Source organism: Cydia splendana, chromosome 21 (assembly GCF_910591565.1).
Source record: "Cydia splendana chromosome 21, ilCydSple1.2, whole genome shotgun sequence".
Taxonomy (NCBI): domain Eukaryota; kingdom Metazoa; phylum Arthropoda; class Insecta; order Lepidoptera; family Tortricidae; genus Cydia; species Cydia splendana.
Window position 1 is genome coordinate 15,470,116 of NC_085980.1, and position 18,514 is coordinate 15,488,629.

Below are 18,514 nucleotides of genomic sequence, written 5' to 3' on the forward strand. Positions count from 1 at the left end.
CTACCTACCAGCACTGCACTGCACAGAGTATCTAAATACGTCCAGAGTCACTCAAGATTATTACTTCGAGATGCTAGCTTTTTACCTACTAACTACCTTATTAGGATATTGGTCACTTTAATGAGTTATGTAGTTTATGGTGAACGACCACGGCCACAGAACGTTTTACAATAAGCTTGGGACCTAAGACTGATATCCACGATACTAAGGGTCTCCTATGTTGGTGTCGGTACTGAATAGTTGCCCACTGCCAGGCTAGTCCTTATTATCAACACGGCACTAATGTTCTTTTCGGGTCAATAGAGATAAATGTGGTGTGGTAGGAAAGGATAGACTATGCGTTTTGCTATTTGATTTGACCGAACGACCAGCTTTTGAAGTTAGAGATGTGATTGAACGAGCAAGTAGGAGTCTGCTCGACCTTCGTGAACCAGAATAATAGCGTGTTGATGCAGCTGGAAGCGTTCCAGGGTCAATCCAATTTACGATTCGATTATGATTTATTATGTACATCACATCTTTGTTTCTAAGATTTGGAGGTTAATAAAGTATTTAATTTTAAGATATTGGGGGCTGTTGTTTCATATTTGTATGACATATACGAATAATACCTTATTTAAAGATTTGTGCTACTTAGTTATTTGAAACTGCAGGTCAACGTTACCCGGCCCGGCCCTATTTCACCAACAATGTATCTGGAAATACGTATGAATTTTTACCAAAAGTAATATAAGTACTAAGTAACAGTAAATATTATTATGGGGTTCTACAAAAAAGGCTTGCCTTTACAGGTTTTTAAAGGGTCGGCAACGTGTATATTACACCTCTTGAGTTGCAAGCGCCCATAAGCTACGGTAACCGCTTAGCGTCAGGCGGGCAGTATGCTTGTTTGCATGTGACTTGATAGATTTGACACGTAAACTTGGAAGATTCCGTGACAGCTGGGGGCGGGCGGTGTGGATTACAATCAGTATTACAATGCGTGACACAGTATTGAATATATTCCGATCGTTTACTGAACGCAGGCGAATCTTCACATCTGTCCGACCCGACCAGTGTTACATGATATCCGACGACGGATAGTTTTACAGCTCATTGAGAAGATATACATTAGTGGTAATTTCTCCATATACAAGCGTTACGACATTTTCCTCTCATGGATTTTGGGCCCTAGATGATATTTTTATTAAATGAGTTCAATATTACCAGTATCTGTGTCTGTACGTTTTGCCTTTTTTGATATTATTGTTTTTATAAGAACTAGGTTAGGTACTTCAAATAGCGCTGAAAACGGCCAAATAAATTCACCGTAAACAGACGCCTAGCGTACAAAACAAAATCGGCAAAAATAAACGCAAAAAATTCGTTACGATTGGTTCCTAATCATAATCATAATAATTTTATTCATAAAACCAGTTTACATGTCAACATAAATAGAATGTTGACATGTAAACTGGTTTTATGAATAAAATGATTAATTATGATTATGATAGTATAGTATAATATGACAGTTTGGAGGAGGAAAATGTCGAGATATTTACCTAAAATGTTCAAATCTGAAAAGGAGCTCAGCTTATATTGGTTTTACTTGAGTAGAACGCTAAGCAGACGAAGGGAGTAAGTCATTGTGTGAGTCAGGCGCTCGGCTGGGAATAGATAGGGCAGCGCCCACACAATACAACATTTTTGTTTCACTATACACATCCATCATCTTAGCGTTTTCCTCGTTATGTCCTCAAAGAAGGAACCTGGGGTACGATTGGCAGCTAACTTCAAGAATTGGCTTCGGGTTTAGTCATAAATAAATATTTTGGGTACAATCTTACACCGATCCACCCAACCCCAAAATAAGCAAAGCATGCACTTTGAGTACTAAAGCGATATAAATTACTCACATAAATTGCGGGTGGTTAACCCCCGGCGCAATAAATACAAAGAAAACATCTATAACTAAGAAACAAAATTATTCATGATACCACACAAAAAATGCTTCGTAATTATCTTTAAAAACAAACTGTACTGCGGAAGGAAATGTTCTGGGCCCATAACCATAAAATATTCAAAACGCATTGGATCAAGGCCACGAGGAATTAAAAACTCTCATCGAATAGGTAAATAGATTTCATTGAAAGATAATACAAAATATTTGTAATATCTACAATTGAAAAAACTAATAATTAACTACGGCTACGGAGGCGACACAGACTACAGAGCAACAATACCATGCTTTGCTGCTGCTTTCTAAATAAAACACACCTACACCTATTTTAGATTTAAGCTAGTTATTAATTTCTTTTAGTAATCCTCCTCCTCCTTGCTTCGTACTCCTCAGTGCTGAGTCACGTCATTGATGATGTTGATGAGTGATGAGTTGATGACGTTTTTTGCTCGCAGTACTATAAACTACTATATTACTCTAGATCAGGAGAGTTGTATACATTGATGATTAATGCACTAGGAATGAAAATATCTGGACATTTTTTGCAAAAGTAACGAGTAGTAGAATACTATAAGCAAGTTTACAAAATTTGAGGCATGAACGCAAACTTATCTCGATAAAGTATCTCTTTCGGCTAACCTTTAAGTAAATGAGTGGATTCTAAGATTTCGATAGACAAACTAACAACAAACAGACAACCGGTCTGGCCTAGTGGGTAGTGACCCTGCCTGCTAAGCCGATGGTCCTGGGTTCGAATCCTGGTAAGGGCATTTATTTGTGTGATGAATACAGATATTTGTTCCTGAGTCATGGGTGTTTTCTATGTATATAATTTTTATTTTATTATTTTATTTATTTAATAATCAAGTATACAATACCACTTTACAGTATAATCCAATGCGCGATATGTATTACATAAAGGAAGACAAAAATAAATAATTTACAGGTAACAACACATTTAAAAATATTACACAAAAATTATTATTACAATTTAGACAAAAATAAATAATTAACAGTTTACAACCCACTTAAAAATATTATTACAGTGAAACGGACTATAACTAAATATTTGGCTGATAGCATAATTTCCAGCTTGTTATCTTTGTGAATTCACTCAGAGTGCAGTTAAATATATCTATTTTGGCGGAGACTTCGTTCAATATTACTATTGCCCTGACAATGGGCGCTTTGGCAAGTAAATTAGTGCGTGCAGTCGGGCGCGCAAACAGGCGCGGCGCACGCCGTCGAGGCCCTCGAGGCACCAACAGTCCCAGTGAACCAAGTACTTCCGGGTTGTGAATTATCCCCCTTAATACTTTAAAAACGTATGTGGCCAGTGCTAGATTTCTTCTCACCTCTAACTTGATGTACCCAACCATACCTAGGACAAAAAGTGTTGGGTACATCAACGGGTAAAATGGATATACCCCATAGTTTTTGAGATATAGGTGTCTAAGAAATTTATTCTGTATTTTTTCAATTAGCATAATATATTTATTTTCGTATGGATTCCATATAAGTGCACCACTTTCCAATCTACTCCTCACTAGGGCGTTGTATAGAGTCTTTACTGCTGTGGTGTTACGGAAATTCTTGGTCTGACGCAATATGAACCCTAAGTTTCTATAGGCTTTCTTACAAATGCCTATAACGTGAGTCCTAAATGACAAGTCAGGTTCAACGAGTACTCCTAGGTCTCGGACGGATGATACTCGGGTAGCCAGTTGCCCCCCTACGTTATAATCATAATGCAGAGGAGAGATCGCCCTACTGCATGTCATGACACTGCATTTGGACAAATTGAAATACAATTTATTTTTATTGCTCCAGTTAACTACTCTCTGTATGTCATTTTGTAATTTGTTACAATCAGCCGAATTACTTATTTTTAGGAAGAGTTTAATGTCATCAGCAAATAATAGACAATTAGCCTGCAGTACTACGTCTGGAAGATCGTTGATCATAATAGTAAACCCTAATGGCCCCAAGTTGCTGCCCTGACTGACTCCTGAAAGTGTGCGATAACTGTTTGAAATAAAGCCTTTATAGTCAACATATTGGTTTCGGTCTCTAAAATAATTTGCAAAGAATTTAAGAAGTCGGGGAGTAAAACCGATGGCGGCCAGTTTAAGCAGTAGAACGTCGTTGTCAACAGTATCGAACGCCTTTTTAAAATCAAGGTATGCGATATCAACTTGTCCACCTGGTTGGTCCAGCTCTGGCGTCGCGTAATTCATAAAGCACAAGAGATTACTCTCTGTGCTGCGGCTCGGCCGGAACCCATGTTGCGCTTCACTTAATCTTATGCTTACTTGAGGGAATATGGCGGCGTGCATAGCGGATTCGAAGACCTTGGCAAATGTCGACAGAACCGCCACAGGCCGGAATCCACTTACATCTGTTCCGGAGCCTCCTTTAGGTACGGGTGTCACTCGGGTCGTCTTCCAACGTTCCGGATAAACACTTTTATCTAGGCATAAATTAAAGATATGCAAGAGCGGCTCTGCTATTAGGACTCTACAATCCTTGACGACGTATGGTGGTATGCCATCGGGGCCGGCGGACCGCTTCGGCCTGAGGCAGCACAGGGCGGCACGCACGTCCTGCAGCTGCAGGTGCGCCACGTGCACGCGCGCGCCCGCTCCCGCGCCGCCCTCCGCCGCCGCGGCCGCCGCGTCAGCATCCAGGCGAGGTTCTATGTCGCCATACACGGACTGAAAGTATTTCGCGAGTTCTTCAGCGCACTCTTCTTGTCTCAATTTTTGCCCGTCTTTCGATATGCTACACTTATCGCTATCAGAGCGCCGAGATCGTACAAACCCCCAAAAGGAGGCAGGATCTTGGGTAAATCGGTCTTGTAAACGGTCTTGGTAATTTTCAAATGAACTACTAATGCTTTGTTTTACTTGGGTTCGATACAAAGAAAACATTTTATAATCACTATCTGCTCCACTGATCTTATATAATTTATGCCACTTAGCTTTTTCTTTTATCTCGCGTATGATATCTTCAGTGTACCATTCGGGGTATTTAAATTTGCTGTTATTTTGAATGATATTTTTTTTTACAGGTGTGTTTCTGTTAATGATATTATTAATTTTATTATAAAGATACTGAACGGAAGCTTCGACATCCTTTAAGTTATATAATTCAGACCAGTCTACAAGTTCCATTTGGGAATATAATTCAAAAAAATTACACTTACGAAAGTACCACTGCGGGTACTGCTGAGGATTATTTGTCACTGGTGGCGTGTGTTGCGGTGGCGGGAGCGTGGGCTCCGAGGACCGCGCGCGCGCGCACTGCAAGCTCACCTCCAGTGGCGGGTGATGATCGTCCACCGGGACCAGAGGATCCTGTGATTTTCTTACTGATAACTCCTCGTCTCGCGCGGTCGTCAGTATTAAATCTAATAGTCTACCATTCGCATTAGTAACTGCATTTCTCTGATTGAATCCACAGAAGGACATGAAAAAATTAAAATAATTTTGCACATCTAGAGAAGCAGAGTATAAATTAAAATCACCTATAATTAATACATTAACATATCTAGAAGACAGTGTTTCTAAAGTGTGAAATAATTGCATGTAATCATTTTCAGTACTTTTAGGTGGTATATATACTACACAACACAAAAAACAATAGCTATTTTTAATTGTTACAACTGCCGATACAAGTTCATATACTGCGGTGTTTATATTGTGACCGGGTGCCACCGGCTGCAAGTTGAGCCCAGCCCGCGGCGCGGATAAGTATGTATTACTCTATATAAGTATGTTTATATCGTCGCCTAGTACCCATAGTACAAGCTATGCTTAGTTTGGGGCTAGGTCGATCTGTGTAAGATGTCCCCAATATTTATTTATTTATTTTATTTATTTAAGCCTTTTATTTCTTTAATAATACATTATAATATATACAATACAATTAAATTAAATTTAAATTATACATTTTACAATTATACAATTATTGTCGATATAAAATTTGATTATTATTATTTTTTTACTTTTCAACTTTTATTATTATTATTTCTCTTTATTCATTTCTCATCTTAAGTTAGGTTATTTATAATATGAATATAAAAGTAAAATATAAAAACACTTACAAAACAATAAAAAATAATATAAACACATTATAAAAAACCTAACCTAGGGTGCCGCCAGCAGCGGGGCAGGGCCCAAACTACCGGTGGTCAGGGCCGCAGAGAGAGGAACCGGCGGACTATCCGCGCCGTGTCCAAGATCACTTATTATTATTATTTGTATGTCTTTCCCATCACGGAACAATGGTGTTCCGGACCTTTGGGAGGCATGCGCGGAGCCGAAGCCAACACGTAGAGGCCCTTTTGACACTTTAATGAAATGTAAGGGGTACACCGAGCGGATGCTGCCCTTGCCCGTGTCATGGGACGCACGCAGAGGCAGCACCCGCCAGGGTGTAAGGGCTATTGAGAGTTGATGGAATCTAAAATGAACTAGGTTATTGGGTGAAAGCGATGGACTAAGTACTGAGCTATGGGGTAAAAAAACCGGACGCCTGCCTAATAAAACGGTATGCAATTTTATTTCCGGCAGACGGTGACTCGCCCTCACAAGATGGGCCCCCACAAAAAGCGACATCTAGGATGGCTCAAGGGCAACACCGGTGTGAGCGGCTCAGGGGTGTCGAGAGGTGTGCGCCGCTTTCTACCCAGTGGCTGTTAACAGCCACTGTGCCAACTCGCGTCTTATGCATATTTCACTTCCACCCCTGGAGCTTATAGCTCTAACGACTCCACTCTGGCCGGCCGGCTAAGGCAAGCCAGAGGCAGAGAATCCTGTCCCACCCACCCTCCTTGCGGGTAACAGAACTCCCCAGGAGCACTCGGGTACGTGAGGTCGCTAATCCCCAACAGCTCGCCACAAGCTGCCCTGCGTTGACTGATTGCACTGGTAAAACCAGCGGGCGATGGGGTCGTCACATCCCTACGCCAATTATTATTATTATTATTGTACCTCTCGACGAGTATAGGCCTCCTCCATTTCTCTCCACTTTTTCCTATCTTGGGCTATTCTTGTCCAGTCGTCGTTTGTAAACTTTGTAAGTTCGTCCGCCCATCTTTCTAAAGGGTGACCTCTTTTTCTTTTACCGGGGGGGCCAGCCCATGTTGAGATTCTTTTAGTCCACCTTTCTTTGTCGTGGCGTGCAACATGTCCGGCCCATCTCCATTTAAGCTTTTTGCATTGGGTTAGAGCGTCAATGACTTTTGTCTTCCTCCTTATCTCGGTATTTCGTTGTCTGTCCCTGAGTTTTAGATTAAGAATACTGCGTTCCATGGCTCTCTGGCATGTTTCAATTTTTCTTTTTGTGTGGGTGTTGTAGATCCAAGTTTGGCTTCCATACGAGAGACAAGGTAAAAGGCATGAGTCTAAGACTTTCTTTTTTAGCTTTACGGACAGATTAGATTTTAAAACTTCTTTGTGGCCCCAGAATTTATTCCACGTCATGCTCACCCGTCTGTTTAGTTCTTCAAGGTGTCTTTCTTTTGAGAAAGATATTTGCTTTCCTAAATATATATATTTCTGAACATATTCCAACTGCCGGTCGTCCACGAATATGGGTCTTTGAGCGCTATTAGTCATAATTTTGGTTTTTCCTATGTTAAGTTCTAGACCGATACCGCGGCTGACTGAGTTAAGTTCGCTAGTCATTTCTTCGAGTTGTGATGCACTTTCTGAAAACAACACTATATCATCGGCGAAACGTAGGTTGTTAAGGTAATTGCCTTTAATATTTATGCCTTTCTTTGACCAGTTTAATTGTTTCATGATGCTTTGTAAAACCGTTATAAATAGAGTAGGGGACAGGGGGTCGCCCTGGCGTACGCCTCTACAAATGTCGATTTCGGGGCCGGCTCTATCCAGTTTTACTCGGCTTACGCTTTTTTCGTAGATGTTCTGTATTAGTTCTATTGTTTCCAGTGGTGTATTGCATTCCTGTAGAGCTTGCCATATGCTTGCGTGGGAAATTGTATCGAAAGCTTTGGCATAATCTATAAATGCCAAGTACAGCGGGAGCCTTTGCTCTACATATTTCTCTATTATTTGTTCTAGGACGTATATATGATCTATTGTTGATAGAGACTTCCTGAAACCCGCCTGTTCTATTGGTTGGAATTTGTCAGTGATTTTTGATAAACGGTTTTCCAAACATGAGGCAAATAGCTTGTAGAGACACGGTTGCAAGCTTATAGGTCTATAATATAATATAATTGGCAATGTTCGCGGGGTCGCCTTTTTTATACAGTAAAATAATGTCAGATTTGGCCCATTCAGTTGGTATTTTTCTAGAGTCTAGTATTCTATTAAAGAGCGAAGTCAAATAGGGTGTTAGTACATATTTTCCTGCTAGGATAATTTCATTTGATATATTGTCTGGGCCGCTACTTTTTCCTTTCTTTAAACTCTCTATTTTCTTGCAAATTTCCTCACTTGTAAATCTTTGAAGCATAGACGGCTGTAGAGTCATCGTATCTTCCGTGGTTCTATTTAGATGTTGTTTTGTAGAGTTGAGTTTTCTAGCATATAAATTTCTGTAGAAGTTAGTGGCAGTGTCTATTATTTTTGATCTCGAGGATATTTCGCTATCAGATGGTCTTTCTTTCACATTTGGTATACAGGTTTTTGTCAAATTTAATTCTTTGTAACCTTTTTTAAGGCTTCCGGTGGTGGACAGGTGTTTTTCAATTATCTTCAATCGATGGGTTTCGTATTCTTCTTTAATTTTTTTATGTATTATTTTATATAGGTTACTGAGTTCATGCTTTTCTTCCTTTGTTCGTGGTTTTTTATTTTGCAGCTCTATCCTTCTATTGAGTAGTAATCTTGTATTTTCAGAAATAACACTTTTTGATTTATTGCTTAATTGCTTTATGCAGCTAGTAGAATCAATGATACATTTTTTTATATTTGAGTAGTATATAGTAGTAGTATTCTACATTTGTGCACGCTGATAAGTCAACATTTTATTTTATTAGATTATGTTTTAGATTTTCCACGAATAACTTTTCATCTTCTGCTGATTTTAATGTGAAATTTGCTGCGCTATACTTTGCTCTACTTTTTCTAGTTGTAGTTATATTAAGTGTACTTCTTATTAGGCGGTGGTCACTTGGAAAGTTCAGTTGATTTAAAACCTCTATGTTTGTGAACTTTTCCTTTATGTTGGACATAATATAATCTAGTTGGTATTTTGCTTCTTTAGGAGAGGTCCATGTCCACATATTCTTAGTTTTCTTGTTAAATAAACTGTTAATTATGGTAAGGTTATTCTGGAGAGCAAATTGTATTAATTTTACGCCTCTTGCGTTCCGGTTGCCGTAACAATATCTTCCTAGTACTCTTTCTTCCTCAGGTTGTCGTTGGCCAACGCACGCGTTGAAATCACCCATTAAGATGATGTTGCTAGAGCTTTTTTCAAAAGCTTTTTGTAGCTGGTCGTAAAAGATGTTAGCCTCGTCGTCGCTTGCATTACTGGTGGGCGCATAAGCTTGTATGATCGAAATATATGTAGTATTAAATTTTAGATTCAGTGTGCATACGCGCTCTGAGATTGCAGTGAAGCTTTCTAAGTTTGTTTTAAGCTAGTATCTATTTAGTAGTAGCTATTTATTTATATTATTTATTATTATAAAGCGAGGCGTTAAGCTTAGAATAAATTTAAAAGTGGAAAAACTACTGAGACTTTTCTGCTTGTTAAAAATTTAAGTGAGGCGTTGTTCTCGCCTAACACGAACATAGTTCAGATGAGCCAGACACGGACCGAACAACATAGTTAGGCATTAGAAATTGGTAGCGGTTACCGGCACCGAACTATCAATCGTTTGCCATAAGACATACATAATATTCAACATTTACTTAGTAATTTATGCGGTTCGGACTTTCGGACGCAGTTAGCGCCGCGCCGTCCTAAAATAGACAGTGGAATATTTGAGAACTGGGGCAAATGTCTCACCATCTTGTGGTTTGTTCACTCTGGATAGTTACATTAGTTACGACGAGCCGGAAGTGACGTTTGTGATGACGTTGGGGTGACGTTTGTGGGAGTACCTACCTATGATTGAGATATATTTAGTGAGAGTAACGTGAGCCAAACTTTTGTAGGTGTAGCAGGTATTTCATGGAAAGCTGCTCTATTTGACTCGCCAAATTGATTAGTGAGATTGGGCGATACCACACACAATTAAAGGGAAGCAAGCTTCTAAAATGGTAAAAACCGTGTATGACCAAATCTCTGTTGATGGCACTTCACATGGCTGATGTATTTGGCAAATGAGTCAAACACAAAACTGTGTTCGTGTCTTTCCTGTAGACATACACAAAAGTTAAGGGCTATTACGGTTAATTTTCTTATTTAACCCTTACCCACATGAAAAGGTAAGTAAGTAAAATAAATAAATATTACTTATAGGACATTTTTTTTTTACACAAATTGACCAAGCCCCACGGTAAGCTCAAGAAGGCTTGTGTTGTGGGTACTCAGACAACGATATATATAATACATAAATACTTAAATACATAGAAAACAACCATGACTCAGGAACAAATATTTGTATCATCATACATATAAATGCCCTTACCAGGATTCGAACCCGGGACCATCGGCTTCATAGGCAGGGTCACTACCCACTAGGCCAGACCGGTCGTCGAAAGTACTTCTTTTAATTGGATAAGTATGATTCACAATAAAACAAGAAAAATAAAAATAAAATAAAATCATTACCTACATGCCCACAAGCTGTTAACTATTGTCCACAGGAGAGAAAACATGTGTGTTCGCGCGAACTGTACAGTTCCTTAGTAGTTTCTGTAGTTAGGAGAGCCTCAAATGTGATGAGGCTAATAGAGACGAAGTGTCGCCATTGGTGCAGATAATCGGTATTTTCTTTGTACCTGTCTGAATGTACTTGGCTGAATCAACTTTTTATGTAACTCTTTGTCATACTAAGCATTTTGTTATACTTATTCAATCTTTTTTTATATACATTATATTATAGGTAAGTACTGTGCTGCTGTTGGCTCCTAACCTAACTGACAATGAAACTAAGTAGGTTTTGTCACCTGCAAATTGCAATGATAATTATTATGCACAACGAAGCACGCATTTTTTTACAGAATCTTACTTGTAGAGCTTAGAGCGTGTATTTTTTAACGTTTCGTTGTGCAAGCTGCAGTAGGGTAAGGTTGACGACTCTCTCCCCCCTCCACATCTTTGCTCACCCGGTCGCATCCTTAAGAAACCCACATGCATGTAGCGCTTTTGGCAAAGGTTTTTACGACAGCGACGACCATCTGAGACTACTCCATCCGAATGGGAAAACTAAGGAATCCTGGTTTTAAATGGGTCTGGCTCTGACACATTGTTGTTTAATTTCAAACTCACGTCCTCCTGTTTGGAAGCTGGACCACTAGGCCACCAGCGCTCACGCCGCGCCGCTACTGCTAGGTCGATGACGTTTACTGCATTTTCGCATGCACGCGTGTGTCTCAACAATTAACACAATGACGTCACAGCTATACCCATCTCATCTCCCACTATCCCCGTCTCAGCTAAGTTGAACTTGACTGTCCAGTCGCGCCTTTCACTTCGCGGGGCCAGTCATACCGTACGAGAACCATGCGCGTACGCAAGTTACTGTAGGGAAACTTTAATTTAGTGATAACATGTAAACAGTGAGATTGAAGATGAACGGAGTTAGTCATGTGGTACCAAAGGTGTTGTTAGGTTACTTAGTGTTATTATTCTCAGGTGAGTAGTCTAAATCTAAACTGTCTAGAGTTTTCACTTTAGTCGAGTTTGTTGAGAAATATTGTTCGATTTCTTTCGAGTTCTTGTTACTTTAATTGTAGGTATACTCATAGGTAATTATTGTGTGTTTTGCCACAAATAGATTTAAGTAGAGAAATATGGTATTAGTTTGTTGTACTTAGGTACTACTTTAAAAGTGTGTAGCAAAAACTTATTTCCGGTTGTGATTTACCTTTCTTTATGTGTCATACATAAGTTACGTACTTATATACAGAATGATTTTAAATAAAAAAATAATTATTTATTTAGGAAAACATAGGCATACATTGACATTAGGCTAATAATTGGATATCTTAAAGGTATTTATTTTTTATGATGTCTACCTAATAAGCTTCTACCTGAACTAGAAAAATTATGAAGTCGAGAATGTAAAACACAACTTCCGATAAAGCTTACTAAGACTAACTCAGTGTACCAGTTAATTATAAACGAAATTAAGGACATTCCTAAATTCCTATTGATCAAAATCTATTAATAAGTACTATTACTTATTCTGTGGTGAAGTCACTCTACTGGATTGAAGTAATAGTTAACGAAGAACGAAGCTGGTTCAAGTAATTGAGAGTTGTTGCCAATTTTTTTTTCTTTTTAGCTTTCTAAGAGATTGAATATTTTATGACGAGGAAGAAATACCCAAGAAACCAGGAAAATTGGTATAAGCAAATAAAAATAATTAGCTAGTTACATAAGATAATTACCGATTGTTAGAACAATAGAGTTAGACGTCAGTCGTCTGTGAAATTATAAACGTATAAATAAATATAATATAACACTTGCACTGCGTATAATACCTATGCTCTCAAAATTGTTGCAGACTCATCTTGGTCTAACTCTACGAGTATATCCCTACCTAAATATACACAATTTAAGTTCCACTCTTTAAGTACCTAACAACAAAATAGGCAAATAGCTAGGTTACTATGTAGGTACATAGTATCAGTCAAGTCAGTAGCTTTTTTTGCACCACACAGGGATAGAATATGTTTTTAGATACACTTATATGTTAATGATTGGCCAATTTATTTACCTATGCATATTGATACATAGGCAAATAAATTCTGACTCAGTTTCAATCAAAGACTAAAAATAACAGAAACGGAGGGGTCAGAGATCCTACCGGTCCTACCGCTATCTGCGTCTCAAAATTTTCAATGTGATAAAGAGGGAGATAACGAAATGTCGATGTTCCCGGTAGACCCGCAGTATGTACAATATGAATACCGACGGCTTGAAACTTGGTGTTTACAGATGCGTGTTCAGGTCTGGTTCTGCGCGCGCTTATATCTCAACATGGTCTCCACGGCGAGGTGGAGTTCTCCCGCAAGGCCGAGGGCGTCGTGGCCGTCAGAACAGCCCTCACACCGACCTTGGAGCACCCCGAGCATGCCCTCCGCTGGGCTGTTCATACCTTCCCGGTCGACCACCGTGACGTGACGGACGCGAGGTGCTCGAGATTGGGCGCCGTGCTACATGATCTAACTGATGAGCTGGGCTACCTGCTAGTTCCTGGCAAGGTAACCTGTTTAATATCCACTTTCTCTAATCCAGGAATATGGCCCTGCGCTGGGTGGTTTATACATTCCCGGTTGAGGTTGCCATTAATGATGTGACGGACGCAAGGTGTTTTAGGCTGGGAGTCGTGCTGCAAGGTAACTATTGTAATTGCCGATAATTTCTAGCCTAGGAGGAACACACACATTTTTCTTTGTCTCATTCAATAGCACTCGTGATTCTGAGTCTAAATAATCCAAAAGTTGAACGTTTTTTCGAAAAAAAGTAAAATGGTACCATTTTTTCTGAAAACCCTCATATACTTCGCAAGTACGCAGGGCTGTCCATACATTCCCGATTAACCATCGGAACGGCTCTAACGATTTCGATGAAAACGATCTAGAGATAGAGATCTTTAATTTGCATCCAATGTACATATTTATATTACATACGAGTAAACTACATAGTAACAAGGTCCTATCTCTTGAAAAACGCGCATTTTTGAGTTTTTATATCTTTTCCGAGCAAAGCTCGGTCTCCCAGGTACTTTTTCATAATTCATGTTACGTACCCTGTGGCCTTTTTTATTGATGACAGAAAACTGGCTGTAGTCTCCCGTTGTTGGATTATATAATGGGAGTAATAAGTTAAGACAAAATAATAAAATAGACACGACACATACATAAATACATAATAGAAAAATAATAACAAAATAAGGCGTAGGGATGTGACGACCCCATCGCCCGGTTTTTTTTATCCCATAGCCCAGTAGTTTGTTCATCGCTTTCACCTAACGTAATAGCCTAGTTCATTTTAGATTATACGAGTATTATATTTGTATTCAGTCAAGGTGTTTTGTAGCATAATAAACTTTATTTTGATTATAGGACAATGCCGAGTTCGAAACCAAAGTCCCCCTAACCGGTCCAACCGGCCTGTGGGGGCGCAGTCTCCGCCTGGAGTCCGCCGAGGGCCGGATCATGTGCGCCTCCATCCTTGACGTGGACGAGGAGGCCGAGTCCTATGCGGAAGCGCACTTCAGCTCGCCCGTGGCTGGCACTGTCACTTTCAGGTACTTATGTAGAACCTATTAGTAGCCCCTTATTGTTTCTGTGGTTTAAAGATGTGTTTAAGCGGCATATGAAGAGAGCTCATATAGAGCCAACCACTCAAATTGTGCTGACGCAGGTGCATGAATTTGAAACCAGAAGAAGCGACGCACAGAGTTCGACGGTAAGCGTGACGAGCTATAGGCCAGACCACCTGTGGCCATCACATATAATTACGTAGGAGGGGTGCTAACCTGCAGCTAGTGTGGCTGCACATTTGCTGCAAAGATTGGCTACGTCAGTCACCTGAGAGCGAATCAACGACGCTCTCAGTGGTAGAAAAACAGTCGCTGTAACCGAAAACGGAGGATGATGATTGTTTTAACTTGTAGCTTCTGTTTTCGTGGCACTGTTCCCTTTAGACCGCTGAAGTCGTAGGTTTAGTGTAGCTAAAGTGTCATTTTAGTTCAAGGACACAGCCACAGTCCAGCCCACAACAATAATTAACATCCTTCACACACTTGAAGGAAGCGTATTGACTCTGATAAGTTAATTTTCTCTATTTAAACTATTTAAAGGCTTCACTTCTGGCATCGTGAGGTAATATATGACATGTCTTTGATACTGTTGACAATTACAACTATGCTGAACTTTAAGTTGAAGCTTTCGTTTCCAGGTGGCTCATACCACGAGACGCTTCCGAACCAGACGCGGACGTTACAACAGACCTGTATCACATGCGAGCAGTCCGCGGCTCCGAGGACTACACGCAGCACAAGTGGAAGCTGTTCGTCACCGACATCTTCGACACGTCGAGGAGCCACGACGACAGCTGCGACGTGCTCCAGGCCGTGTTCGACCCGGCTACGGGTGCGTTTTTAATTCTTATGAAAATTGATAAGGAATTGACGGAAACCCTGAATTTTTACAAGCAAGCATAACAGGAATTGGGTATTTCTAAACAAATTACTTTCGTATTTCGTGTATACATAACAAGCATCTTCGGATCTGATTTTTGGAAGTCAGTGCGTTAGATTTTTGCCACGGTAATTTCTTGTTTATTTTGTTTGTACCCTTATAGGTAAGTACTTAGCGTACACAGTCAATCAAAAATTTATTAATATCTAATTAATCCCACCCTGATTGCAGGTGGCGATGGGCTCAGCGTGGGCGACCTAGACGCGCGCATGGGCTTGGCGCACGTCGCACGCGACGGACGGGTATCTGCGCGTGCAACATACAAGCACGACGTCTTGCGCGCGCTGCGCGCCGACATGGACGCGACACGACGGAGCCTCTACGTGGTCGTGTACGATCATCAGCATGAAGATAGCTTCTTGGCTTGTGCCAAGCTGAGGTTGATGCCGCCGCAGACCGCTAAGTACGTTTATAAATAACATGAACGCGACCGGTCGCAGCCTCTACGTGGTCGTGTATAACCATCAGCAGCAGGAGAGCTTCCTGACCTGCTTTAAGCTCAGGTACCAACAAAAATTTTCCCTATACAATCAATATCTATCTTCACAAAAATTGCATGTAAATCTTCAATCTGGCTGGCTAGCGAAACGACCATAGCCAAACACTCTCGTGCAATGAGAGGACGTCTAAGATAGTATCATCTACTGATGCCGACGACTCATACTGAAGACGATTAGCAGAAAGGGACTGTGCGTTTTGTATTCGATTCACCATGAGGTCTAAGTAGAAAACTGAAACTTGATATTGAACACTTCGGCAATAAATTAGGGAGCTTCTATGATTGCTCTTACAGTTCACACACGCTCTATGTAGATAGGGTGTCGCTACGTGTAGGATTTTACTAATCTGTATGTGCTTGTATACAGGGTACTGATAAACATGGCGGGCGTGAAGGGCACAATATCCCTCCGGCAGCCTGCGCCCTGGTCTCCCACGTGGGCCACCTTCGAGCTCACTCCTGCTGCAGGGGACTATGAAGCCAGCTTGAGATTAGCTGGGTCTATAGTGCGGTACACAGTGCGGGAGCTGCCACCTGCTCCCACCGTGTCGCCGGGGCGTCGCTGTAACACTACGGGAGGAGTGTTCAATCCGTCTAACGTCGACCTTGAGACTGTTCCTCCAGCAGGTAAGCTGACCAAAGTACTTCTTAGACTACTTAGTCAATTAGTTGCTGTAGAGTTGTAGACCATGCATTCCTAACACCAATTCCATATTGTAATGTAGATGGACTATGATTTGAGTTGATTATTATTGTCTAATCATCAACCTTTTTTTTATGACTAAGAGAATGAGAATAATGAGTTACCATGTCATAATGCTATACTTGATGGACTTGTTACGTAGGTAATGTTAAATGCAAGCAAAAGCCGAAGCCCCGAAGGGGTCGAATGAGTCTACAGTGAGCCTCCATGCTGATCGGCATAAAAATACAGGATGTAACAAAAATAGTGGGGATCCATTTCGGGGGATATTCGGTATCGTGTTCTGATTAGGAAAAACATTTTTTGACGATGCCCTTAAACGGATCCCCACTATTTTTGTTACAGCCTGTATATTACTTCAATTGCCAAGACCTCCTGATAGAGTCAGTGGACTACGTTGTACGCGTAGGATAAGTTTTTGAAATGACAGTTCTAATTTCTAAGTTAGATTAATGATTTATCTGAAGGGGATACGTAAATTGTTTCTGCAGTAAATGTTCCATATATATAAAAACTCTTCAAGGAGATGGAGCTTGAGGATTAGAAAGTTAACATTGTGTCTGGAAGTTGTGAAATCGGCACATTAATTAAGGCATCCGTGACGCGTTTCTCGCCATGACCTCATGTTTGTACCGTCGCGTCGAGTGAACATGAATATTAAATAAACCTTAGTGCACGGAGATAAGGTTTACAAAAGTCAATGACGTATGTTGCGTGCGACGTGGATGTAATAATGAGCTCATCATTAGTGCGATGACAACTTGGTAATTAGGTGAGATGCAGGCGGGCAACACGCCAAAATGGCTTAGTAATGAGTATATCAGTGACCAATTAGGTATAATCATAATTCGGGGGAAGCTTATTATTATTACACACTTTTCTTTAGCTGCACTGCGCTGCGTATATATACCTATATCTCTTTGTAACTATATGGTGCTTCAAATCTTGTAACCTTCCGGGTGTATGATTGAGCTGAAATTTCGCATACTTCCATATTTCCGATGACAACGCAATAATATGCTAACATGGAGCTGATCTGATGACGCAGCCGGAAGGTAGCCAAAGGAACTCTTCGATGGAAAAACATAAACACATTGAGTTTAGGCTCATTTGAACGATCTCGAGAAGTAGGTACTTGATATCAGACATGCAAAGGAGAGAAAGTAAAGTCGGTAATAATGTTTTTGACGGTTAGGTACTTGTTATGTCAAGAAATGTAGGTAATTCAAATGAAACGGGAAGTCAGACTTGTCAAAAAAATTAATTTATATAGTGACCTGACCTAGAATATCCCTAAGGGCCACTTGCACCATTCAGGGTTAGCCACTAACTCGGAGTTAACCGTTAACGCAGGGTTAAATTTTACTGGTAACGCCGGGTTTAACCGGTTAAACTCGAGTTAGTGGCTAACCCTGAATGGCCCTAAGCCAGAAAGTTTGAAGTTCTATGCTTAGTTTTGACAGCCACTTTTGAACCTTTTTTATGTATGTAAGGATGGTATAGGGTATGTTGGCCCAAAGTTTATTTAGTTCGTGTATATGGTTTACACATATATACATACTACATATCTCCGTATAGCCGCCAAAGAGAAATACAATGGTTTGTTGTGAGCTAAAATGTCAACTTCGTCGCGTGCGCAGTTGTCAGCGTAGTCACATTTCTGGGAGGAATGCCGCGCGCAGCCTCCGCAGGGCATTGTCTATTGTTTGCTGCACTTGTTGTTGATGATAGAGAATCCAGGCCACACTTGTTTTGGCTACGTAGTGAATGTTTACCCATAAGGTATTCTAGTTTTGCGACTGGCAAACGTAGGTACTTTGGGAAAAATGCATTTGATTTAAACTTGAAATATGAAATGTCCCAACATCCCAAGTAGTTCACTTCAATAGGCATATCATTTTTGTGCAAGTGAAATTTAAGTTCACAGTTTAAGTTAGCTCTACTACTTCCATATATGTATTATACGAGTAAGAATTAAGGTTGTAGTAGTAATAGTAGTAGTAAAACAC

The 18,514-nt window shown here is 40.3% G+C and overlaps 1 protein-coding gene and 1 long non-coding RNA gene across 2 annotated transcripts in view; one reads left to right on the top strand and one right to left on the bottom strand.

Annotated features, from left to right (window-relative positions):
- LOC134801071 (uncharacterized) overlaps positions 1-18,514 on the bottom strand; it is a 90,480-nt gene that overhangs the window by 20,846 nt on the left and 51,120 nt on the right. The gene's annotated exons all lie outside the window — the stretch shown is intronic.
- LOC134801008 (uncharacterized) overlaps positions 11,543-18,514 on the top strand; it is a 44,267-nt gene continuing 37,295 nt past the window's right edge. The window contains exons 1-6 of the mRNA XM_063773506.1: positions 11,543-11,725; positions 13,034-13,299; positions 14,164-14,348; positions 15,002-15,195; positions 15,475-15,706; positions 16,170-16,429. Of these exons, the coding sequence (XP_063629576.1) occupies positions 11,662-11,725; positions 13,034-13,299; positions 14,164-14,348; positions 15,002-15,195; positions 15,475-15,706; positions 16,170-16,429 (1,201 nt within the window). The 5' untranslated portion in view covers positions 11,543-11,661. The remainder of the gene's footprint in view (positions 11,726-13,033; positions 13,300-14,163; positions 14,349-15,001; positions 15,196-15,474; positions 15,707-16,169; positions 16,430-18,514) is intronic.